This window comes from Diabrotica undecimpunctata, chromosome 9, assembly GCF_040954645.1.
Source record: "Diabrotica undecimpunctata isolate CICGRU chromosome 9, icDiaUnde3, whole genome shotgun sequence".
In the NCBI taxonomy this organism is placed as follows: domain Eukaryota; kingdom Metazoa; phylum Arthropoda; class Insecta; order Coleoptera; family Chrysomelidae; genus Diabrotica; species Diabrotica undecimpunctata.
The window spans coordinates 24,905,167-24,931,160 of record NC_092811.1 but is presented as its reverse complement, the minus strand read 5'-3'; the positions used below and the strand labels follow the sequence as shown (position 1 = coordinate 24,931,160).

The 25,994-nt window shown below is 32.6% G+C and overlaps 1 protein-coding gene across 3 annotated transcripts; it reads right to left on the bottom strand.

Moving 5' to 3' along the window:
- Window positions 1-531: 531 nt before the first annotated feature.
- LOC140449693 (uncharacterized) lies at window positions 532-23,781 on the bottom strand. 3 transcript variants are annotated; one of them, XM_072542980.1, is made up of 3 exons: window positions 23,519-23,535; window positions 4,971-5,218; window positions 532-1,533 (listed from the first exon to the last, which is right to left on the bottom strand). In XM_072542980.1, the coding sequence occupies exons 2-3, from the start codon at window positions 5,122-5,124 to the stop codon at window positions 893-895; spliced, it is 795 nt and encodes a 264-aa protein (XP_072399081.1). In that variant the 5' UTR covers window positions 5,125-5,218; window positions 23,519-23,535; the 3' UTR covers window positions 532-892. The 3 variants fall into 3 exon arrangements, with proteins under 3 accessions (XP_072399081.1, XP_072399080.1, XP_072399079.1); XM_072542979.1 differs by lacking the exon at window positions 23,519-23,535 and adding an exon at window positions 5,273-5,557; XM_072542978.1 differs by lacking the exons at window positions 532-1,533; window positions 4,971-5,218 and adding an exon at window positions 11,014-18,122 and having other exon boundaries at window positions 23,519-23,781.
- Window positions 23,782-25,994: the final 2,213 nt, after the last annotated feature.

Sequence of the window (25,994 nt, the reverse complement as noted above, 5' to 3'; positions counted from 1 at the left end):
GAAGTTGTAAAAAGAAACGTTTTTCAATCAAATACACGTAAACTTCAAGATATGGAAGATTCTTCTGACTCAGAGAAATCGGAAGAATCTTTCTCTTGTGCTGATAGTGAATCAAGTATGGGATCGTTTATAAGTCATGACGAAGAGATATCCCAAATGGATTACGACGATAATAAAGAAATAAACGTTGGCGATTATGTTCTCATTAAAGAAGGTATCTCAAAAGGCATAGAAATATTGTCTATAGGACATATTATTGGCAAAACTGAAACTACAGTGAAAGTTACCTATATCCGTCGTTTATTTCCCAAGTTCACATTTATTTCCTCCAATGAAAACTACGTATTTAATGTCTCCCAAGTTGTTTTAAAATTACCAACTCCCAAACCTTCAGGCCAGACAGCACGCAGAAGTGAAATGCTGGTGTTTCCCGTAGATTTTCAAAATTATTATAATGTATTAAAATAAATTTTATATTATTTGTATGTAGAGTTACGACAAATAAATGGTATTTAATATAAAATTCTCATTAATCACTTCAGTATTCCTTGTGTAACAGTGTACCCCATAGTATATAACACTGTTCCCCACTAGTGGGGCACAATGTTACAATTGTATTTTCTCTACAAAATCGTTTTTACCGACTAGTCATGTAAGTTTTTCCTATAGTTGATTATATAATAGTATGCGTCAAATCCAAACGAGTTCTAAAATATTAAAAATTTTATTTTTAATGAAATCCTGTCAAAATGACATCAAATAAAAACATTTATGTAACACTGTGCCCCCTCTTCCCCTATGTATGTATTTTCAGATAACTTTGCGGTGAAAATCGTTTAAACAAATTTTACATGGGTAATGTTTTTCTGGAGCATGTACCCTTTATGTGTTTTCAAATTTCTTGTTTGTGAAAATTGCTTAAAACAAATTTCATACTTGAACCATTTTCCCCAGTATGTGTTGGCAAATGAGTTTTTAAATTAGCAGCAGCAGTAAGTCGCTTAAAGCAAATTTCAGACTTGCAACAATTTTCTGCAGCATGTATTTTCTTATGCATTACCAAATTGATTTGCTGAGAAAACTGTAAAAGACAAATTTCACACTGGTAAGGTTTTTCTCCAGTATGCACTTTCTTATGTCTTCTCAAATTGCATTGCTGAGAAAACTGCTTAAGACAAATTTCACACTTGTAAGGTTTTTCCCCAGTATGTGTTCGCAAATGCATTTTCAGAAAATCTGCTGCAATAAACGTTTTAAAACAAGTTTCACACTTGTAAGGTTTCTCCCCAGTATGTGACCTCAAATGTATTTTTAAATTATTTGCTGCAGTATATGTCTTAAAGCAAATTTCACACTTGTAAAGTTTTTCCCCAGTATGTGACCTCAAATGTATTTTCAAATTCTTGGCTGCAGTATATGTCTTAAAGCAAATTTCACACTTAAAACGTTTTTCTCCAATCTCAACTTTTACTCCCTTGTTCAATAGGGTTTCTTCAGCATGTTGACTTATTTGTTGTTGATGGTGGAATAAATCTAAAATATAAATGAAACTATAACTATATTATAGTATAGGAAGGGTCTCGGAAAAAAAACCATGAATGTCACAAATTAACTAAAATTGAGTTAAGTACGCCATCTAGTAAGTTTTGTTAATATCTATGTTTGGACATTTCAAATAAGGAAGAAAACAGTGCGTGTCACGAGTTATTAGTTTTTAAATACCCTATATCGGTAGAAAACCGTGCATGTCCGCGCGTAGACGGCTGAAATACTGAATGTCCACTCAGCAGCGTCAGAAAATGTAATTGGCATCCTTGTCTTGCAAACGGTCGTGTCAGTGTGTAAATACATCTTTATAACCACGTGCTTGTGCACGTGTGTTCTGTTTGGTTAGTTAATTTATTTAAAACAATTATGGCAAATAGTGGAAACATATCCACTAAAAAGAGAGTGAAAATGGGCAGGTTCTATGAAGCCATGAAAAAAATGAAGCTTCAGTCACATGAGTTTGGTGAATTCTGCAAATGCAAACGCTTGAAGTGTTGTCACACAGTAACTGAAATGAATAGACAAAGAATTTTAAATCATTTTAATTCATTGATATCTCATAATGAACAAAATGCGTATTTGTGTTCTCCTATATCATTCGTAAACGTACAGAGGCGGCGATCTAGGGCCAAAAATGTACATGATGCAATATATCATGCAGCCTATATGTACAGGATCAAAGTTCAGCCAAGGTCAACTGCTAATGCTGAGGATGAGAAAAAACATTACGAAGAAGTACAAGTTTGTGCTAAATTTTTTCGTGCAGTTCATGGTATTACAGGGACAACACTTCTACAAAAAGAGTTAAAGCAGTCTGGCACGGCTCCTTAAGATAAAAGGGGAGAAATAAATTATAACAAACTGAAGCCGAGAAGTTAAAATTTCTTATCAAAGTTACAGAGAAATTTTTAGACAAAAATATAACATTAGTTTCGGTTATCCGCGATCGGATACCTGCAGTCAATGTGACGAAATTACTGCAAAAATGAAAGCAGCTGAAACAGACCAGAAAAGTGGACATAATGAAATAACCAAATTAAAAACACTTAGAGAGCTCCATCTTCGTAGGGCTCAAGTGTTTTATGAAAGGAAAAAGGAAAGCAAAAGAAGGAAACGAATAGAAAAGAATTATGAAGCTATAGCTATGGACTACCAAAAAAATGTTTCCTTACCGAATATCTCCACCAATAATGTATATTACCGCCGACAGCTCTCGATTTACTCTTTTAACATCCATGTGTTATCAAACGCTGATTCTTATTTTTATATATATCCAGAGTTTACTGCTAAAAAGGGATCAGATGAAGTGTGTTCGTTTCTTTTCGATTTTATTATGCATCATTTGCCTCCAATTGCTCAACATCTACACATTTTCTGTGACGGAGCAGGTAGACAAAACAAAAACTATACAGTGGTAAGGTTTATTCATTACATGGTATCAGTTGTAAATCATCTTCAATCCATTACAATAACATATCCCGTTCCATATGCCATTCATACCTTGAGTGCAATAAAAATATGGGACTTATTAACCTTAAAAAAAGAATGGAAATGCCTGTTGATTGGGAGGAAAATATTATAGCTTCTCGCACAAAGCCTGCCCCATTTAATGTAATTTCAGTATCTCAGTGTTTCATCAAGGGATGGACTGAATTTTTTAACGATAGATATGTCAAAAAAGCTCCTTTTGCTATGCAAAAAATTAAAGAGATGATGTGTGTTAGTACTCATTTTCGCACTGTATTTCACAGAGATTCATATACTGCTACCAAACTTGAGAGCCCCAAAGTCACATAAATTGTCACATTCGGAATTTGAACTACCCAGGCAATCATACTTCAACTTTATTGCTATTAACAAAGACAAGTTCAAAGACAGTTTTTGTCAAAGTTTTGCAAATCCGAACAAGCAAAAGAAATGTACATGAGTATACCTGATGAAATGAAGATAAACAACAACAAAGGAATTGTCAATAATTCAAATCTTGAGGAATTGCAGCCTGTTGTAATGAAGAAACATTTGCTTCAGAAAAGAAATGCACCTGGACTTTCATGATTTTCTTCCATAAAAGATTGACCCTGACTGATGTTTTCCTATTTTTTACAAAAACTGTTTCATTGGTTTAGTTTTAAGTACTAGTTTTTAGTAGTAAATGTTAATGATAAATGTTTTGGAATATAATATATCAGGCACATATTTTAGTATTTACACGGTATTTAACTGTAAAATTCATTTTTTTCAATAAAATATTTTGTGACATTCATGGTTTTCCCCTGAGACCCTTCATTTATAGTACATATAACTTTTATAAATTATAAAAATTTGTTGTTTTTTACTGCAAGGAAAAAGTGCTTAAATTCAACAATATGAATAAAAACAAATAAGTATTTAAGAAAGAAATGTAGTAATCTAAAACAATCAAGTTTAGCCTACTGATAACAGGTAATTGAAATAAAACTATTAGATCAGTAATTCTTATAAACACACAATGCTGAGCTTACAATCAAACAAATTGTACATTAATCACTAACTGAAGCAGAATCTATTGATATAAATTTTAAGTTCACATAAAGGCCCAACCCTCTTACCAATTATACTATTAAGAATTGGTCGACTCTAAAGGATGAATGGAATCAAATTATACAGGAATGATACTAGAAAAACTACTATATTTCATGTTGTATTTATTACATTTAAAATTAAAGTCACATTTCCAATTACTCTGGTGTGGCCATAAGTGTAGGATGGATATAGATGAGATAAGAATGCCACTGAACACTTGGAAACGGAAACCAAACAGGAGGAAAAGAGAATGTCCTAGTCTACAGTCAAGTCGAACAGACGAATAAAAACAGTGGCCTCACTGAAGAAGATATACATGAGAAGAAGAAATAGGGATTGGGATGTGGTAAAAGGCAAACAGAATATATGCTGTATAAAGCCACGGATAGGTAAGTGGTATTTTGTAATTAAATGATGTTTATTATATTAAAGTACAGTGGCCTCACTGAAGAAGATATACATGAGAAGAAGAAATAGGGATTGGGATGTGGTAAAAGGCAAACAGAATATATGCTGTATAAAGCCACGGATAGGTAAGTGGTATTTTGTAATTAAATGATGTTTATTATATTAAAGTACAGTGGCCTCACTGAAGAAGATATACATGAGAAGAAGAAATAGGGATTGGGATGTGGTAAAAGGCAAACAGAATATATGCTGTATAAAGCCACGGATAGGTAAGTGGTATTTTGTAATTAAATGATGTTTATTATATTAAAAATTGATCTGAAAGATGTATTTGGTTTTACTTTACTATTAGTTCAAGGAAATATTAAAACCTATACAAAACTGCAACTAGGAAATGTATCTTATTAGGTATATTTGGCGTCACATTTCTCATGTTTAATTTAATATCTCACCTGAATCATCTTCTTGTGTTTCCTTTTTAACATCTTCAAAATCTATTATATCTGTTTCTGTGGATAACTCACTCTGCATATATCGTACGTCAGCACTACTAAATCCATTATAATATTCCTCAAGTTCTGTCTTAATTTCTACCTTAATATCCATTATTTTATATGCCTTTATGTGTAAACCTAATTGTTTTGAAGAAACCACATCTTTGACTACATAACCTTATCACCAAAGAATATAATTCAGACGCCTAGAAAGAATATATATCAAACCATCGAGTAATAAAAAGATTTTAAATTACTACTAAATTATTACTAGATGGACCAAACAACCACCAAACCAAAGAATATTGATCTTTCACTGTCATTTTTTAGTGTGGGGTCTGGACAGCACGGAAGGAGGGAAGTCATATCCCTCTGATCTATGGTCATATCAAAAACATTCAGCGTCCCAAAGGTTATACCAAAGAATATACTGAATATAGACGCTTATACAATACACAAAAACAATGGAAGTTGATCATGATTTTAGTTTAGTTTCTTATTTGTCACTAGACACTAGAGGGAGCGGATATGCCGGATATGTCAGCGCTATTACTGATTCTAAAATAAGAAAGAGTGGGGCAATAAATGCAACTTTAAATATTTTTATATGTAGATGCCGCTTGGTCGTAGATAGCATTCAATTTTTGCGTTTTATAAAAATTTTTGAAGAAAATAAAATATTATTTCAACTTTTAACAAAAAATGTTATGGTTTAAATTTTTAATTTAAATATGTACAAATCTACAAATTAATTAAAACTCTCTTCTTATAAACTATAAATAAAATTAATTAAAAGTCAATCACCGGGAGATAAAACTCAAAATTTTTTATTGTATTTGATCAAAAAACAATTCCTGATCTTGTTAGAGTACGCTAGAATTGCTTTTTAGCACATACACCACAGAATTATTTTTACAATTTGAAAATTCGAAATTGTGAAGTATAATTTCGTATTTTAAAATTAAAAAAATAAATAAGTACTATCCCTTGCAAGATATTCCGGATGGAATTCCCCAGATTAAGAGACTGGGCCGATATCAAGCACAAAATAACTGTACTCCCTTAATGCTGTAACGAATAGTCACCCTTAGTCTTTCGTTACATTAGGTTAAATTTTAAATTCTATCCAAAGTTTAAAAGTACTTTACTAAATGATACAAAGAAGGTGTAGCCAGGTACGTATTTTAATTTTGAGTTGTTAACGATTGGTAAATAAAATTTGGTTGAGTTTACAACAAAGTACAAGCTGAATATAGCCGCAAATATCAAAAATATTTCGGTTTGGCAGTGTTGGCATGTTTTTATAATGCATATGTTGTATGCTTCAAATATAAAGAGATAAAGCTTTTAAAAAGGACATTTTGATTATGAATTCTGCAATTTTTAATTTGTATGAAGCAATAACAAGTAAATATTAGTCTCTTTCAAGATTAATTGCAAACATCTGTTGTAATCTGGCAACTGCTGATTTGACGATTGCCAAATCTATCCCCTAATCTATCAAAGGGTAATTGCGAAAAAAAATTCTAATAATTAACTGCAATTAATCTACAAAGAAACAAATATTTACTCATTGTTGTTTTATATAAATCAAAAATTGCAGAATTCATAACATAATATAAACAAAATTTACTTTTCTAAAGCTTTTTTTTTTTATATTTGAAGCATACAGCATCTACATTATAAAAACATGCCAACACTGCTATACCGAAATTTGTTGTTCCATGTTTGACATTTGCGGCTATATTCAGCTTGTACTTTCGGTAAACTCGACCTAAAATTTTAAGCATAATTTTGTGTACCTATTTAATCAGTCAATTGCATTTGTACTTGGAATTCAGAATTACAAATTTCTAGATACGTAAAGCCATTGTTTATAAGAGGTTAGAAAATTTCTTGGAATTTGGAACAGAGAATGGTGTTGCATTGCTGTGCTGTTAATACGGTTGTTGCAGGTTGCAGTTCCAGCGGAGCGGAAATATGCATAAACAAAGCATAAAGCATGAATTTAAACTTGCTGGCCATCATTGTCAGTGTAGGCTCTGAGAAGAGCCGTTGATTCTCGTTACTTTGTTCGGATCCAGTGGTGGAAGGATTGGCCGCCCGAGGGGCGTTTCCAGGGAGCGCCAGTGACATATTGTTCTTATAATATCACTTGCGTGGAGGCTCCTTCCGTGCTCCCCCATGCATTCCATCTCAACAACCAACTGGCGCATGTAAAGCTGAATGTTTCTTGGGAGGGACAACGCTTGAAACATACTGATAAGCCCAAATATCTTGGAGTAGTACTAGACCGGTCACTAACGTATAAATTCCACTGTCAGAACACAAGACAAAAGGTTTCTACGAGAAACAACCTTCTCCGGAAACTTGTAGGGAGCAAGTGGGGTGCAAACCCCCAGGTCTTGAAGACAACAGCTGAGGCCTTATGTTTCTCAACAGGGGAATATGCTTGTCCCGTCTGGGGTAGATCTAGACACGCCCAACAAGTCACCACGGCGTTAAATGAAACATGCAGAATAATTACCGGTTGTATGAAGCCTACCCCCCTACCCCTACTGTACCGGGTAGCTGGATTCTCATCACCAGATGACCGTAGATGCGCCTCACAATATGTGGAGAAGTTCAGGCAAACTTTCGATGAAAGGCACCAATTATACGGGTTTGACGAACCACCAGGAATCAGCCGACTTAAATCAAGGAAAAGGTTTATGAGAAATGTCAGCGTCGAACCACCCGAACTGTTCCCCCTACATCCAGAACGACCTAATGGAATGAACCTGGATTGGAGAACCTGGCGGACACTGAATCGCATACGCACAGGTGTTGCCCCTGTAAAACAGAACCTGATTAAATGGGGCATCAAGACAGACAGCGACGCACTTTGTGAATGTGGGGAAATACAGAACATGGAGCACCTGAGAGTATGCAGACTTTGCCCATCACAGTGCACCCTCGATGATTTATGGCTCGCAAATACAAAGGGTGTAGACGTAGCACGATATTGGGCAGAAAAACTGTAGTCGGATCCAGACACGAAAAAGTAAAGTAAAGTAAACTTGCTGGCATGTGCGGCGTTGTCAATGTTAAATATTTTTTAGAAAATATAGTAAAAAATCGAAAATAAATATTAGACATATATTTCATAAAACAAAATATAATAAAACTAAAACAAAATATAATATAATCATTCTTTGTCAACGATAAAATCTACATCCATATTGTTATATATTATTATTATTGCAGATTTATTAATAAGAAAATACTTAAAGTTAATAGGTAAATTCATATCATCTAACAAAAAATTAAGTATAGGTACAATTTGTTTAACCATAAAACTATTATGTGGATGTGTACTATAGTTATCAATAAGGAACACAAAACTAGCAGGTAATAACTTAAATTTTTCCTGGTTTCAGAAAATCTAAAAAAAATTGTTAACATTTATAAACAACAAATATTTTAATTTTTTTGCACTAAGTCTTGTTCGATGTTCATTTAAAAGATTTCCTGCCTTAGAAAATAACCTTTCACAAGGCACAGAGGTAGCTAACGCACAACATCTAGCGCGTACCAAACGACTTAAATACGGGTAATTATGTTCATTTTCTCTCCACCAGTCTAAAGGATTTTTACTCCGACTAACGACTTCATCTTCCAAAAACCTTTGAAATTCAATTATAGCCCTCGAACTGGAAGTAACTTTGGGTTTAAATTGGGAAACATTTTTATCTAAGGAATCCCACAAACAATATTTTGCTTTATTTTGTTCGGTTTCTGCCAATAGTGAAACGGGAGTTGATGATGTGCTAGGTATAGGCTCAGGTTCATGACGTTCACATTGTGCGTTAATAATTTCCGTAAGGGCAGTTATGATTACCTTTTTAACTTTTTCGACGGCATCGCTGTTTTTAAACCCAAAATATTTAAATCTAGGATCCAGTAAGGTGCAAATGGCTAGCGTATCACTATATTCCACATTACCCAACCTGGACCGAAGACCTTTCCGTAAACAGTTTAAAACGTCTTTGGATTGTTCATTAAAATTTTCCACTCATAAATTATCACAGACATTAAGAAGCCCTCTAGTTAATACAATCACTAGCGAGGCTGACATGTAATTTTCACCACTCACACAATTCGTTGCATCAGCAAACGGCTCCAGAATTTGACACAGTTCTTTAAGTATAGTCCACTCCTCTCCTGAAATTCTAGGCAATGAATCGTCTAGGAGACCCAACGTGGAACGAAGACTTTTTTCCAATTAAACAAATCTTTCTACCATATGATAAGTTGAGTTCCATCTTGTCGGGACATCTTGGATAACCTTTAATGGTATATTCACTCCATTTTTTATTTGTGTATCGAAAAGCATTTTAATAGCTTTATTACTTCTTTTGAAATGCGCTACTATCGTCTTCACTTTTATTAAGATATCCTGAGCCAATTTCAAAGCATCCTGCACCTTTAAGTTAAGGGTGTATCCTGTATTGGCAATTGCCTTTTTAATATTAGCAGCATTGTCGGATACAGCAAGAATAACTTTTTTCTGTAACCGCCAACTATTTGCAACATCGATTAAAGTTTTTGATATATTGGTTCCCGTATGGCTACCTTCAAACAAGTCACACTCCAAGAGAATACTGCGCATTTGAAATTTATCGACAATAAAATGGCCCGTGATTGCTATGAAACTTTCATTGTTTGTCGATGTCCATCAATCTGTAGTAATGCAAACATTTAAAATATTTTGTGCGGCCTCTTTAGTTCTATTTAAACACCTTTCATAGAAAGCTGGAATTAGAGTTTTAGAAATCGTTTGCCTATTTGGAAGTCTGTACGAAGGATTTAAAGATTGTACAAATGTTTTAAAGCCCACATCCTCCACAATACTAAATGGCTGAAAATCCATAGTAAATAATAATAATAAATTCGAATCGATGGACTTTTTTGTTTCAGAAGATAATTTTTTGTTTGAAAAAGATGTAATTCTTTCTTGTGTCATAATTCTACGTTTTTTTAGTACGTTCAGGTATGTCTCTGGTTGCGGTGGATATACAACTAGCACTTGACTGCTGTGAATCGCAGCTAGTAGTGGTAGTGATGACAACACTGGCGCTGTCCAAAACGTTTTTCTATATTTCCAATGTCACTACTTACACACAACAGATTTTTGTGAAATATTCACAGTTGAATGCTTTCTTTCAATATGTTTTTTTAAGTTTGTTATTGATGATTTATACATTTGTAACTGACACATATTACACTTCGCAATCGTGTTGTCAACTATGGTAAAAATGTTCCAGACTGGGCTACTTTTATTGTGCCTTGATACACTTTTCAATAAAGAATTCGAACTCATAAAAGAATATTTTACTTAAAAGGAATATAACACGTAGGTATTAAACCGGCAATAAAACTATCTAAAATTTAATTCTACTGCGACTCGCGACAAGACTTCCAACTTTTAAAATATACAACCACAAATACAATTGTTAACGCAACAACCTTTCTGGAACAAACCGAACTGGTACTGAAGCAAATTCATTGTACCATGGAAGCAACCCGTACGTAACACAGTGTCAGTGTTAGAGTTGGAACAGTTTGAAACTGAAGCAGTTTTTTTGAAACAGATAATTTTTGGAACTGAAACAGGTTGTAAAAGTTGTTGAAAAACCCCTGTTCCAACCATCAATAAATGCCCGGCTCGGTGGCGCCACCAGATCATGTTACCCGTCTGGTGGCCGGAAAATACTGAAAACCTACCTAACAATATATGTAGTCAAATCTCCCTTTAAAAAAAATAAAAAAAGATAACTTTTCAACGCTGTCGTTAGTTATCGTTCAGCTCTTCGCGTTGAGTTTTCTCTCGCGAAATAAAGTCGTTGTACAGTCACCAAGTGAACAGCTAAATAAACTACAGTGGGACGACGTTTGTGTGTGGAAAATGAAAAGACTCTTCAAACCGCCTTATTGACATATCTTCCCATCAAGTTGAAACTTCATCGTTACTATTTGGAACCGCAATACCAAATACAGCTATGTCGCTATGTCAATCTATCACCACTGATATCTACCTGAAGCTTGCCATCCTTATACAACCTCCTAACACTAGAGAGGGGTATGCAGAGGCCAACTCACATGCTATGACTACTTCTTTTCTTCTTCTTCAACTATCTCGCTGACAATTTTTAATTTTTTCTCAAGGTTAAAAGTCTTCTTGTAGCTACGATTAAAACTGAACTCCCTCTTTTTAAGTTCTTGGCCTCTTATTCTGCATAAGCCTTTCTTTCTCGATTTTCATTCAAAGCTGTTTTCCTGTTTAAGATTTCCAAAACCATTACTGAGATTCGTATACTATTTACATTTTGGTTTGTAACTTAATGTTTCATGATTGATGGATTAAAACGGGTTAAAAATATAATATATAAATTTTGTTATACATTTATGTATATAAATATATAAAAATACACTCTCGGACAAAAATATCGAATATTTTGGAATTTTCTAGTTTTTGTTTTTTCAAAATAAATTCTGGTCAATAAAGTCGTTTATTGTAAAATAGAGTTTATTTTAACAATGTTTAATGAACAATTTTAAAGTTTTTATACGGAGAAAATTGTGAAAAAAATAAATGTTTAAAATTAGGTAAATAAGGTTATTTTACTCTAAACTTAAAGTATAATTTAAATTGCTTAAACAAGTCGTTTTAACTGAAAGAAGTGCATGATCAGTAACGAGTATTCCCCCCTCTAGCTCTTATTACTGCTTGCATCTTTCTCAGCATGCTTGCAAGTAAATTTTGGACATATCCTTGGGAAATTTCATTCCATTCATCCTGTGCAGCAAGTCGAAGCTGCTCTATCGTATTTGGAACGGGATTTCTTTGTCGTATGCTGCGTTTTAGATGATCCCACATGTGCTCTATTGGATTTAAATCCGGGCTAAACGGTGGCCAATCCAATCGTGGAATTTGGACCTCATCAAGATAATTATTCACTAAAGCAGCGCTATGTGGTCGAGCATTATCGTGCATTAACGTGAATCTTTCATATCCAATGTAACCAACATATGACAAAACATAATCTTGCAGGATGTTTTAAACGTAAGAATCACCAGTCATCCGTCCAATCACTTCCACAAGTGCGGTACGTATCTCCCAACTAATACCTTCGCAAAGAATTATGCCATCAACTCCAAAACTAACGGTCTGGGCGAGACTGCAGCTGGCGAATCGTTCTCCAACTCTTCTGTAGACGTAGTTTTGACCATCTGGCTTCCGTAATAGGATTCTGGTCTCATCAGTGAAAAGAACGTTTTTCCAGTTGTCGATATTTCACTAAATATGTGTTCTTGCAAATTCAAAACGATGAGTTTTATGATTTTGGAGAAAACGTGGAACTTTGGCGGGGCGTCTGGGCTTTACGTTTGCTTCTTTTGATCTACGTCTAACTGTTTGTGAACTCACATTAACTTGTCTAACATTTAATAGCTCATTTCTTAAGTGCATCCATCTCAATAAACGATTTCGTGTAAAATTAAGAACCAAAAAACAGTCATAAATTGCGGTTGTGCACCTTGGACGTCCTTGACCAGCCCTTCGTACAAAATTTCCTGTTTCACGGTACCTTTTCAGAGTATTCGAAACTATAGATTCAGTTCTGCTGAGACGTCGTGCGATATCTTGTTGTGCATATCCTTCCTTGTAAAAAATTACAATATGTGCTACTTGGGCTTCATCGCCGTGTCGAATTGGTGGGATATTTTAAACTTAATTAAATAAAAACAATATTTAATTAAACTTAATAAATTAAACTAAAAATAACCGAAATAGTATGATTTTTGCTTTACGTGAAGAAGGTTTTTTTATGATAAAATGTATGAATCACACTAACCACTGAATAAACGTCAAAATAAACATCAAAATATTTCAGACCAGTTGAGTACATCAGCCTACTATATGAGTATTATCAGTAATCTAAAATTATTTTAAAATAATAAAAAAAAATTGGAAAATTCCAAAATATTCGATATTTTTGTCCATGAGTGTATATTAAAAATATAATCACAGGTTGATATTATCTAATACTCAGAAGTTTTTAAAGTCTTTCTCTAGTTCTATGTAGCTATACAAAATATTGATTATATATCTAATTATATTATCTGAAATGTACACTCCCGCACTCGACTTCTTATTCCTTTTAATTCAATAAAATTTCTTTACCATACTGATTTTTCAAAGATAAATATATTTTTTTTATTTTTAAATAAAAATAGTCTGTTTCACCATATCTCGAGACCTCAATCTCAAACTGACTGAACTTTTTTTTAAATATGAACAAAATTCATTTGGTTACACAGAGGTCTGGTGACACAATGATTTATGGAGACATCTTCTAAAACATTAAACATATTGTTTTTAATTTCGACGGTCATACCGAATATACATTCAGTTAATTGTTTCAAACAATCCTTACACTGTTTTTCCAATATGTCTTTTTTAAATGTTTTTCCAGATAACGTTGCTGGGAAAATTGCTTAACCTTCATCGGACTGGCCGGGGTCTATTTTGACCCCAGATCACAATTTTTGGCTGTTAGTTTATAGATCTTAATTTTTAATCGTCAGTCTTCTATCTATCTGTAGTTTATATATTGTATTGATAAAAATGTATGCCTACAAGAACATTTAACGGTTAGATTAAAGGCTATAGCGGAATAAGTTGGTCAAAAGTGCCCCCGCACTGATCAGTGCTTTCGATAAAGCGTATAAGAACTTGACTTCATACAAATATGTAGCTTCCCAGAGGCCACAGAACCTCTTAAATCTAAAAAAGAAGCTTTTTTGGACTTTATTTTTTTCTGGACGCCATTTTACTTTAAAAAATCTGAAAAAATTCATGAAGGTGTATCTTTCGAATACAAAATAGCCTGATTTTTTTCAAAATTTTATATTGAAAATTGAGCCTAGAAAAAATCATTGAAATTTTCAATAATTTCTTAGGTTATGTTAATAATTTTTGGCTAACTTTTAAATAGTAATTTTTAATGTATTTTTTTTTTCTTTCTTTTGAATTTCCAAGGCAGAATTTTCAATTTCTGAGCGGAAAGCACCGAAAAATTAAAAAAAAAACCGTTTTTTACTCATTTATTTGCACATAAACCTCAAAACTCATTTGGTAATTGAACATTTTTTCTTCCACATTATCAAATTCTATTGTATAAGTTCCCATGTAACTATTATAAAGATAAAATTCGAAAATACCACGTTTTTTTATCCTTTTCGCACTTTTTTTACCTCAAAATCAGATAGATAGATGTATTTTTTCCATCTATTCTCTTACGGGCTATGAATCATCATTGTTAAAATAATCATTTTTAACTTACAAATTCTCAAATTGCGAAAAAATCGTTCAAATTTAGATTTTTGCACGTTAGGAGTGGCTTCATTCGTATAAATGCTGATCTGGCAATCTCTATTCGTCTGTTTATTTCTACAGTATGATCATTGGTTTCATTGATCAAAGTTCCCAAGTACTGATATTTTTCTACTTGTTCTATCACGTTACCATTGATTGTCAATAGGTGATGTATATTTTGTGATCTTTTTGTAATTAGCATGTACTTCGTTTTTTTAGCGTTTATAGTAATTACCACGTCAGCACAATTCATACTTAAGCTTTTGATAAGATGTTGTAGATCTATACTCGTTGCTATGATCACAGTGTCGTCTGCATATCGTAAGTTGTTAATTAATTTTCCGTTAACGGTAACTACCGCTTTGATATTATTGAGCGTGTTTTGGAAAATTTCTTCAGAATATAAGTTAAACAAAAGTGGCGATAAAACACATCCCTGTCTAACTCCTCTACAGATCTTCATTTCTTCTGAGTGTTACCCGTCAATTTGAACGATGGCACTTTGGTTCCAATATAATGTTTGCACTATATTTATGATTTTACTGTCAATGCAATTGTGAATAAGTGATATTAGTTTATTAGTGATAAAATTGATATTAGTTTTTCATGTCTTACTGTATCGAAAGCTTTTTCGTAGTCAACAAAACACAAGTATAGATCAACGTTTACATTCCGACATCGCTGAATCAATATGTTGATGGCAAATAGTCCTTCTCGAGTACCCATTCCATTTCGGAACCCGAGCTGCGTCTCGCTAATATCCTCCTCTAGCCTTTTGTATATTCTCTTATGTATTACTTTCAGCAGTACTTTTAAAGTATGACTCATGAGGCTCAGTGTTCGATAATCAGAGCACTCTTTTGATGCTTGTTTTTTAGGGATGGTTATAAATGCTGACTTCAGCCACTCTTGTGGTATTGTACACCGTGTTGAATAAATCTGCCAATACTTCCAAGTTATCCTCTTCACCAGTTTTAACAGTTCTACTGGTATTTCATCTAATCCAGCTGCCTTATTATCTTTAGAGTTTTTAATAGCATATTTGATTTCATCTATCGTGATCTTCTGTCTCTCTAAATGATTTAATTATTGTATTTTCTGCATTTCACCTCTTTCATCTTGGAAAAGTTCTCTAACGTACTCCTCCCATCGTCTTAATTTCTCTGGTAAATCTATTAGTAGTATTTTTTGTCTCTGGCACTGGGCAAGGAACTTATAAAGAATATGTTTTCAGACGTTATAACAATAAGCACATCGAAAAGAATAAAAAGCATCATATGGCAGTATTCCCAGAATTTTTGAATATTACTGAGCTCAGAGTAGAACAAACAAAAAATACAAGGGGGTGGTACCATATGTGTTGCAGAGGCAAAGACACAAAAACTAGTAAAATATGTGTAAAATGTAACAATTTTGTATGTCTAGAACACGCAAAATCAGAGATAGTTTGTATACATTGTACAAATAGTATGTAGTTGTTGTTTAGTCTGTTAGCACCAGCAGTATAATGTATTTTGTAGTAATGTGTATTCTTTAGTCTAATAAATGTTCAATACTATAAAAATAATGTGTTACTGGTACAGCTTTTTTCATATAAGCTTAGTTCACCCATTTAAAGGTTTCGTGGTGTTATACTTTTTACGGTAACGGGTTACCGGCCCATTGCCCAACCCCAAACCTGGAGGACCAGAATATTCTGTCAGGGTTTATTCTCTTAGCCGATATGTTCCAGTTTTTAGGCGCCAGAAACTCGCCTTTTACCCCCTCTCGTCTGCTACATAACGTAAAAGAATAACGTACTTCGAAAGTCCTAAGAAAGATATTTGCACCTATTAACGAAAACGGAATATGGAGATCCAGGTATAAACATGAAGTCTATCAACTGTTCAAAGAGACACCGATCTCAGAATTCATTAAACTTCAGAGACTTCGCTGGGCTGATCATGTAGTAAGAATGGAGACAGAAAGATTGCCGAAAAGAGCCCTTGATAGTAAAATGCAGGGCGCAAGACCAAAAGGAAGGTCACGGAAAAGATGGGAGGATGAAGTGGCAGCGGACGCGCAAAATTTGCTAGACGTGAGAACTTGGAGAAGATCGGCGCGGGACCGACAAGGTTGGAGGCATAGTTTGGAGGAGGCCAAGGCCCGATTTGGGCTGTAGCGCCATTGGAGAGAGAGAGATAGTTCACCCATTTAAGAATGGAGTCCGTTCAGACCCTGACCCGTCTTTAGTGTAATATTTTGAAGCCCATCCGATGAAGGTTAAACCAAATTTTACATCTGTAACGTTTTTCTCCAGCATGTCCTCTTATACATATGTAATTTAAAATTTGGTTTTTGTGAAAACCGCTTAAAACAAATATCACACTCATACGGTTTTTCTCCAGCATGTACTCTTATATGTAATTTCAAATTTGGTTTTTGTGCAAACCGCTTAAAACAAATTTCACACTCAAACGGTTTTTCTCCAGTATGTATTAGCGCATGTCTTTTCAAATGACGTGCTGTAGTAAATCGCTTAAGGCATATTTCACACTTAAAATGTTTTTCCCCAGTATGTACTTGCTTATGCTGTGTTAAATTGCTTTTATGAGCAAACTGTAAAGCACAAATTTCACACATGTAAGGTTTTTCCCCGGTATGTGTTCGCAAATGCTTCTTTAAATTATCAGCGGCAGTAAATAGCTTAAAACAAATTTCACACTTGTAACATTTGTCTGTAGTATGTATTTTTTTATGTGTTATCAAATTGCATTGCTGCGAAAACTGCTTAAGACAAATTTCACACTTGTAAGGCTTTTCCCCAGTATGTGTTTGTGCATGACTGTTTAATAATTTATCTTTGGTAGCAAATCGCTTGAAGCAAATTTCACAACCGTAAGGCTTTTCTCCCGTATGTACTTGCTTATGTCTTTTCAAATGGTATTGCTGAGAAAACTTCTTAAGACAAATTTCACACTTGTAAGGTTTTTCCCCAGTATGCGTTCGCAAATGCTTTTTTAAATTATCATTGGATGTAAATTTCTTAAAGCAAATTTCACACATAAAACATTTTTCTCCAGTATGTACTTTATTATGTGTTATCAAATTGTGTTTGTGAGAAAACTGCTTAAGACAAATTTCACACTTGTAAGGTTGTTCCCCAGTATGGGTTTGCAAATGTATTTTAAAACTATTTGCAGCAGTAAATGTCTTAAAGCAAATTTCACACTTGTAAGGTTTTTCCTCAGTATGTGATCTCGAATGTAGTTTCAAATTATTTGCTACAGTAAATGTCTTAAAGCAAATTTCACACTTGTAAGGTTTTTCCCCAGTATGTGATCTCAAATGTATTTTCAAATAATCTGCTGCAGAATATGTCTTAAAGCAAATTTTACACTCGTAAGGTTTTTCCCCAGTATGTGATCTCAAATGTATTTTCAAATTATTTGCTGCAGTATATGCCTTAAAGCAAATTTCACACTTGTAAGGTTTTTCCCCAGTGTGCGTTCTTATATGCTGTTTCAAATTCGCTGCTGCTGTAAACTGTTTAAAACAAAATTCACACTTGTAAGATTTTTTTCCAATCTGAACTTTAATTTTTTTGTTTAATGGGGTTTCTTCAGCATGATGACTTATTTGTTGTTCTTTGTAGAATAAATGTTTGGGTGATGTGTTTTTAGTTTCCATTTTATTGTTAATTTCGGAAACACCTAAAATATAAATGAAACTATAAAATTTTTTTTTGATTGCAATGAAAAAAATGCATAAATTCAACAACTTGGAATAAAAATAAAAGTCTATAAGAAATAAATATAACGGTGATTCTCTGCAAAATGAGTCTCATAATATAGATTTTTGGGCAAACAAAAAAGTTCAAACAAGATATCACATTTTCATTTTATTAGATGTGGTTTTTTTATTAGAAAGAAGATTATCAAAAAACGTTCTGAATTAAGATCGATTTTTGATTTTTTTACAATTTTCTGAAAAGGGTAGACACGGGAATTTCGCGAAGTGCATGGGAATTACAATAAAACACTAGAGATTATTAAATAAGTGTTATAATGTTATAAATATAATTTAACTTTAACTTCTCCATCTTTATTCATCTCGCTTTGGCATATAGCTGAATATTTGTATTTTTCATTGGAAACATTTTTCTTAGCGTTAATTTTAACTTCGTCAAGAATGTGGCAACCTATTTTATTTTTGAAGACATTACAACACACTATATACATCTTCATATCTTAACTTTGAAGTCTTGCTTGTACAAGGAACATCTTTAGAACCAAAATCTTTATACTTCAAACATCCAAGTCCATAATGATGGCATGTTTCTTTACACGTGAAACAAGACAAACTGCAAAACCAACATTTTGACAAAAATTTAGATACTACCTGATGTACTTTCATAGTACCTTTAAAAATAAGGTTATCATTTTGTTTCACCTCAAGCACGTCTATGATTGTTCTTAGTGAATCAATATCAGATCCTTGTGCTACAGTACGATCAGCAGTTCGTTTTTCATACCCCTCCAATACTATCAGGTGATCCTTTTACATGTCCAGCTTCGCAATAATTCCATATCACCATTTTTATTTGACTAAAGTGTCGATTTAAATTTTTGACCAAAAAATAAAACATAAATTTATTGCGATATTGGGTCGCTGAGCTATCACTTAAAAAGTGAACCGTAGTGGCATCTCCTATTGAATCCTGAGCACCGGTAATAAGTGGGCCCAAATAACAGGAACATCATGCTTAAGACATTCTGACATCGTACAGTAAAAGGTAGGAATAGAACCTGCAGTTTTATTTCGAGTTATGTACTCTTTTTTTCCAGTACAAATTCTCGAATTTAAATCCTCTTTAAAATACTTATGTATCCATCGTCGAACAGTATCCATACCTACAGACCTTTTTTTTCATGTACTAAGATAGACTTATTTTGATATTTTTTGGGCTCAAATTCCTAAACCCAATCTTTCTTGAGCAGTATTTTTTCAATCCATATTTTCTTATAATATTTCCAGACATGTTTCTTTATAACTTGCTTTGTTCTATTTTGCTCACACTCTTTGTGTCAATGTCTTAATTGTTCCTCCATAACATGACCAAAAAGAATCTTTTTCTTAATTCCATCAACTTTAAATTTTTTCCAGGAGTACACGGTGTTTGATCGATAATCAAATCAGTTATCGTTAGTGGTGTTAAAGGAGTTCTAGGCTGTTTTACCTGTAGCTCTTTTTTCTGTTTTCCGCTTTGAGTCTATGATACCTTTTTTAGTATTTTTCTAGTGCAGCTTCTAGCTTTTTAATTTTCTCCCTTGTTTTTACTTTTCTCTATGTATTTTAACTCTATTTTGAATAGCCCTCCTTCGCCCAATATTGGATTTAATATTTTCTGGTACATTTTCTTCATCTGAAGAATTTGGGGGTGTATTGTTTTCCAAATGTTGTCCAGTCTCGTTTAGAGCTTTTTGTCTTTGTCTGAATGCAGCTAAATTAGTTCTCCATTGTTTCCTCTTCAGTCTTTGTTGTTTTAGAGTCATCTCATTGATAGATTTTTTTATTTTACTTTTTCGTTGCCTCAGATACTTTTCTTTTTCTTTTTGTTGTTGTTCAGCTCTTTTGATTGGATCTTTTCTTATCTTCCTGCGTCTTTCTATCTCCCTTTCTTGTTTTCTTCTTAAAAGCTTTTCTTTGGAAAGTTTAGTCATGATTCTGAAAAAAAAATTAACATCAATAATAAAATATCAAGTGATTGAAATTCCCGTATCTCACTTGTAATTCCCATGTCACTAAAAAGACATGGACAATTACTGACCCGGATATTGCAAAATACGTGTTTTACATTCATTATAAGCTTTAAATTAAAAAATTGAAAATTATTATATTATAAAACAGATTCTAAATAAGTCTAACATTGAATGATGCATAAAAAAATTTGTTATTTTTACCAAAAATAAACTTACCCTGGGAATTACACATGTGGTTGCAGCGTTTTAAATAGTAATACATCTACTCTCGCTGCTTTCCAATGCTTAACTAATAGGTTAGGACTTAGGAGTCACAGCGGTGATTCACAAGCTTACGGTTGTGAGCGTCGTTAAAAGTAGAGACATCTATGATTTTTACAAACAATTTTTGTTTGTAAAACAGGAATTACTCATTTTGCCGGGGACAAAATATATAATTTTTTTTGTAGTTGAATTTTGACTTTATGTATCTTTGAGTTTCAAGATTTTAAATATTAAATTATTCTTTTAATCCAATTACAAACAGAGGTTGTTAAAAGTAGAAGGATAAAGAAACTGTGATGAATATATTTGTGATATGAGTTTCGGGACATGACACGGGAATTACAAATGAACATTCTTTACACGAAATTATTAATAAAAATAATTTTAATTGTAAAATTATTTAAATGCAGTAAATTCGTACATGTTAGCATTTCAGTAATAATTTTAGTATTATAATTAAATTATTTTTGCTCAATTTCTGATACAAAGACCTATGTCTTTGTATCAGAAATTGAGCAAAAATAATTTAATTATAATACTAAAATTATCTTTGAGACTCACTTTTCAGATAATCACCCATAAAACAAGCAAGTTTGCCTTTTGCAATTTACTATTTTAAGTTGTTAAGTAATTAATATGCCGCTTCACAATATAAATAAACAATACTGTATACGTAACTAAAGTCCAGATTACAAACTTTTTATTTTTTATGTATAATTTAAAGTACATTCGTTTACCAAATTCCCATTAGTAAACATGAGCACATGTTGATATTCGCTGTCTCATTCGTCAAGAGGCTATTAAATCTAATTTATTACTTTATGCGAGACAGATTCTCATGTTACAGATCTCAACTTGCCAGCATTTTAAATTCAAATTGTATCATGTTGATTTCTAAGTTAATATATTGTGTTATATTTATGTTATAGTTATTGTTAAGTTATTTACTGGTCGTGTTTTATTTAGAGTTTAGTTTAATTGTGATATAATGATTAAATTTCAAGAAATTCTTACACTAACAGTTTCAAAAGTAAATATTTTTCAAAATCATATGATACATAGGTCGTACATCAGTACGACCCTGTTTGGCTTACACATTGACGATTGGGAATTTGTAGAATGAATAGGGTATAGAATATTTAGTGAAAATTCTTATTTTGCAAATGTTTTTTGTTTATCTGGACAAAAATTGATTGATGGCAGTAGTAATAAACATAATAAATCTGTCAAAGTGTTTATATAAAGTCTAAAAAAATTAACTACTAATAACAGAAAATTGGAAATAAAACTATTAGCAAAGAAGATAGACGCTTATAGAAGACCAGTTCAAATGGGCGATTTGGTTACGGTTTAAGAGGGTGGCTGCATAAACTCACAGCGTGGTGCCGTGGCCGTCGGCTTAAAACTATCTTGAAAATTTCATAATGAAATATGTAGTTAGGGGGAAGTGGGAAAGGAGTACGAACGGGTAACTTTGCATCTACGCCTAAACAAATTTCGATGCCATTGATTTGCAAACTGTCTTTTTTTTTGTTTTTTCACAATAAAATCTTTATTTTCAATATATTAAATTGTTAAATTTTTAATTTTAAAACTTAAAAATGTATGATATTTACAATATTCAAAGTATTTATTTTTTTAATTGTATAACTTTGAATTAAAAATTGGTTTGTTCCAACACAACGAAAAACCGTCACATAACTTTTTATTATACTGTTTTTCTGCCCAGAAATTAACGAAACAATTTTAAAAAATTTCAATTTAAAAAAAAAGTATTCAATGAAACTTTTTACTAAATTATGAAATTTTCCATTTCGCCAAAACTTCCATTTCATCCATAATTTTTCAATAACAACAAAAAGCATTCCTGATTTATTTTTGAAATAACAAAATAAACTTTAACAGTACATTTTAATGAATAGTACCTATATGTGAAAGTTTTTACGCTGTATGGGTACTATTTAATCTTGTTTTAAAATAACAACTAATAGTATCTAAAACATAATTTTCACAATGAATGAATATTGGTGAAATTATTACAATGTAGTCTTAAACTGATTTATACTTAAGATTTGTACATATTTCAATTAAAAATTTGAATTATAATAATTTTTCTAAAAAGATTAATTTATTAAAAGTTAAAATAATATTATTTTCTTTAAACAATTTTATAAAACGCAAAAATTTAATCCTATTCTACGACCACGCGGCATCTACATATAAAAATATCTAAAGTTGCATTTATTGCCCCACTCTTTCATATTTTAGAAGCAAACCGCTCCTTAGTGGTACCACGTGCAACACGTGCGTTCCACTAGTCCCACTTTTCTTTATCTATGTCACATCTTTTGCTATGCTCAAAAATAACAGTGAAAAATTCTTCTATAAGCGTCTATATTCTTTGCTATTAGATTGGTAATCCTTAAACAGCCACAACATTGAGCACACACTCAAACATATGGTACTTTCATCTCTAACTGAAGCAGAATCCATTGATATAAATTTTTAGTTCATAAAGGTCCTACCATCTTACTACTCAGGTATAAATTCTACACTTAAGAATTAATTGATCAACTCTACAAAATGAATGGAATCAAATTTTACAAGAATGATACTGGACATACTACTGCATGTTAAGTTGTATTTATTATGTTTAAAATTAAAGTCACATTTCCAATTACTCTGGTGTGTGGATATATGTGAAGGATGGATGAAACAAGAATACCACTGAAAACTTGGGAATGAACACCAAACAGAACGATTAAAAGAGAATGTCCAAGTTTACAAATGAAAGGACAAATAAAAACAGAGACCTCACTGAAGATCTACATGAAAAGAAGAAATGGCGATTGGGATGTGGTAAACGGCAAACAAAATATGCTGTGTAAAGCCAGCTGTGCTGTGTAAGTAGTATTTTTCAATTAAATGATGTTTAACATTAAAAATGGATATGAAAGATGTATTTGGTTTTAGTTTATTGTTAGTTCAAGGAAATATTAAAACATACAAAACTGCAACTAGGAAATGTATCTTGTTTAGGTATATTTGGCCTCACATTTCTCATGTTTAATTTAGTGTCTCACCTGAATCATCTTGTGTTTCCTTTTTAACATCTATTATATCTACTTCTGTGGATAACTCACTCTGCATATATCGTACGTCTGCATTACTAAACCCATTATTATATTCCTCAAGTTCTGTCTTTATTTCTTCCTTAATATCCATTATATTATAGTTATCTGCCAACTTACATTGTTTTAAAGAAACCACATACAACACAGTACGTCGGTAGAGCACATCTTTGACTACGACTACATAAACATATTTTTTTTATGTACTATGCATACATAAATTTATATGTATATGTATATTTACCATTTACCAACATAACCTTTTCACTTTCTTCTACTATTTCCTTTATGAATTATCACAGCCACCTATAGGTGGCTGTGGAATGATAGTTGCCATTGGTCTCCTGCCTTCTGCCTTTTAACATCCAGCCACGTTCCATTGAAAACATAAAACTGGGAAGACTGCAAAAGAAACTGTAAGTTGTCTACATTTGGCGTCATTTTGTGAAACATAGAATTCTATGTTCTTGTTATTTAGCTTTTGTTATCACATACTTGGCGGCGAAGTAATAAACACCTAAGATATGCAGACAACACGGTAATTATAGAAGAGTATGGAAGATCTACAAATTTTACTTGACTTGACGTGAAGTTTATCATAATGTTGAAGGTCCATACAAATAATGAACAACTAACCCTGTGTGGGCAGCAAGTAAAGAGAATGGAAAAATATAAATATCTGGGAGTAGATCAGGGTACGACTAGAAATGGCAACGACAGCGTTCTTAAAATTCAGGCTATTATTATGTGACAGATATCTAAATATTGCGCTGAGAATAAGGTTTTTTGAATGTTACGTCTGGCCACAACTACTGTACGGATGGAAACGGACGTAAAAAGCGCAAATAGTTAAAAAGACTGAACATATCGGAGAATGTAGAATTCCATGGCCGACCAGAGTCACCAACGAGGAAGTGCTCAGAAGGATGGGTAGAGATAAATATTTGTGTCATGCTCAGAGGTCTGCCTCCAAAGAGAGTTCAATCTAATATTGTTTTTGTTTTTTCGAGTCATTGCTTTTTTTTCACAACCACTGCAGCACGAAGTTTCCAGTATCAGTCACATTGCTACCTGTTTGATATATTCGATCATTCACAGACCTTACTTATGTTATTTATATTTCTGTCTGTTCTTTTGGGAATTGTTTCCCATTATGGCTCTCTGGAGCATCCGTTGGATCATTCTATGTAGTTTTCGTGAACGCTCTTTTATGAGTTTAGGTAAGATCCTTTTTTACTACATCTATATTTTTGTGAATTTTTTCAATTACGGTGTTTTTGTCCATCTCAATTAAATGTTTTTTTAATCTGCCAGACAAAGAAATATACAGCAACCGCCATCAGCGACTCGACGGCGAAAAGATTGGAAGCTAGGAGTTCATTCATTAAAGTTATCATTAAGTGGGTTATCTATTATTCCACCTATCGATTATAGTATATTACATCGATGATTCCAACAGACTTGTTTCCACCACTTTTTAATGATCACAATTTACTTAACCAATACTAGACCAGGTTGGATCTATTTTGAGGTGCCATTCGGATTTTTACAGAAAAAGTTTTGTGATAACTTTAGTAACAATAATTGACTTATCCTTCCTCTCAAATAGGTCAATAAAAAAATTAAAATATTTAAAAATTACTAAAAACATCGATTTTTTTCTAATTTCCTTGCTTATAACTTTAAAACGATTTATTTAGGAGCAAAGTCGTACTAAATTTAAAGAGGTAATTAAATTTTCTATAAGATACAACTGGTTAAAATGTTCTAAATTATAACCCTTGCTACAAAGTAGCAATAAATACACAAAGGGGGGAAAAGCCCTTTTTATTCAATGTTTTTCAACCACTTATTGTACTTATGACCTTTATAATTCGCCTAGAAAACCTTGATAATATAATAAAACGGTCCACCAAATTTTATTAAAAGCAATCTAAAAGATTTTGCAATCTAAATTTTAAACAAAAACGAAGTTATGAAAATTTTAATCGAGAAAGAGCTCCGAAAGAAAAAAGTAATGGAAAAACTTTGATATATTATATCTCAGGAACCTTATAATTCACCTTTTTTCTTTTAAAAGAAGCGTCTTTCTGAGTCTTTTCCAACGTCGTTTTCTGAATTTAATTTAAACTAATAGTTACCGAGACATTATATTTGTTTATAAGCCAAAAAATTGTTTATATTTTAAAACATTCCTGAGGCCGCCCAAATAATCAGTTTTCAATTTTATAAAGTACTGTAAAATGAGGTGAATAGTAACAAAACGTCCAAAATAGGTATATGTCACATTTTAGGGGGTAGAAGTAGTGGTAAGGGGGTAAATTTCTGGTTGCAAGTTGATAACACTCTAAATTTGAAGGGAAAAATAAGTTTATGTGGTTGGCAGCATTGAGAGTCAGATTTATTGCAATAACTCGTTTTGTTTTAA

Bases quoted from the DNA above. Each gene is read 5' to 3' on its own strand.
- LOC140449693 (XM_072542978.1), bottom strand. From the start codon at position 23,660: ATGGATATTAAGGAAGAAATAAAGACAGAACTTGAGGAATATAATAAT. The intron at 18,123-23,518 runs GTGAGACACTAA...TTTATATTTTAG, and splicing joins GGAAACACAAGATGATTCAG to GTGTTTCCGAAATTAACAAT.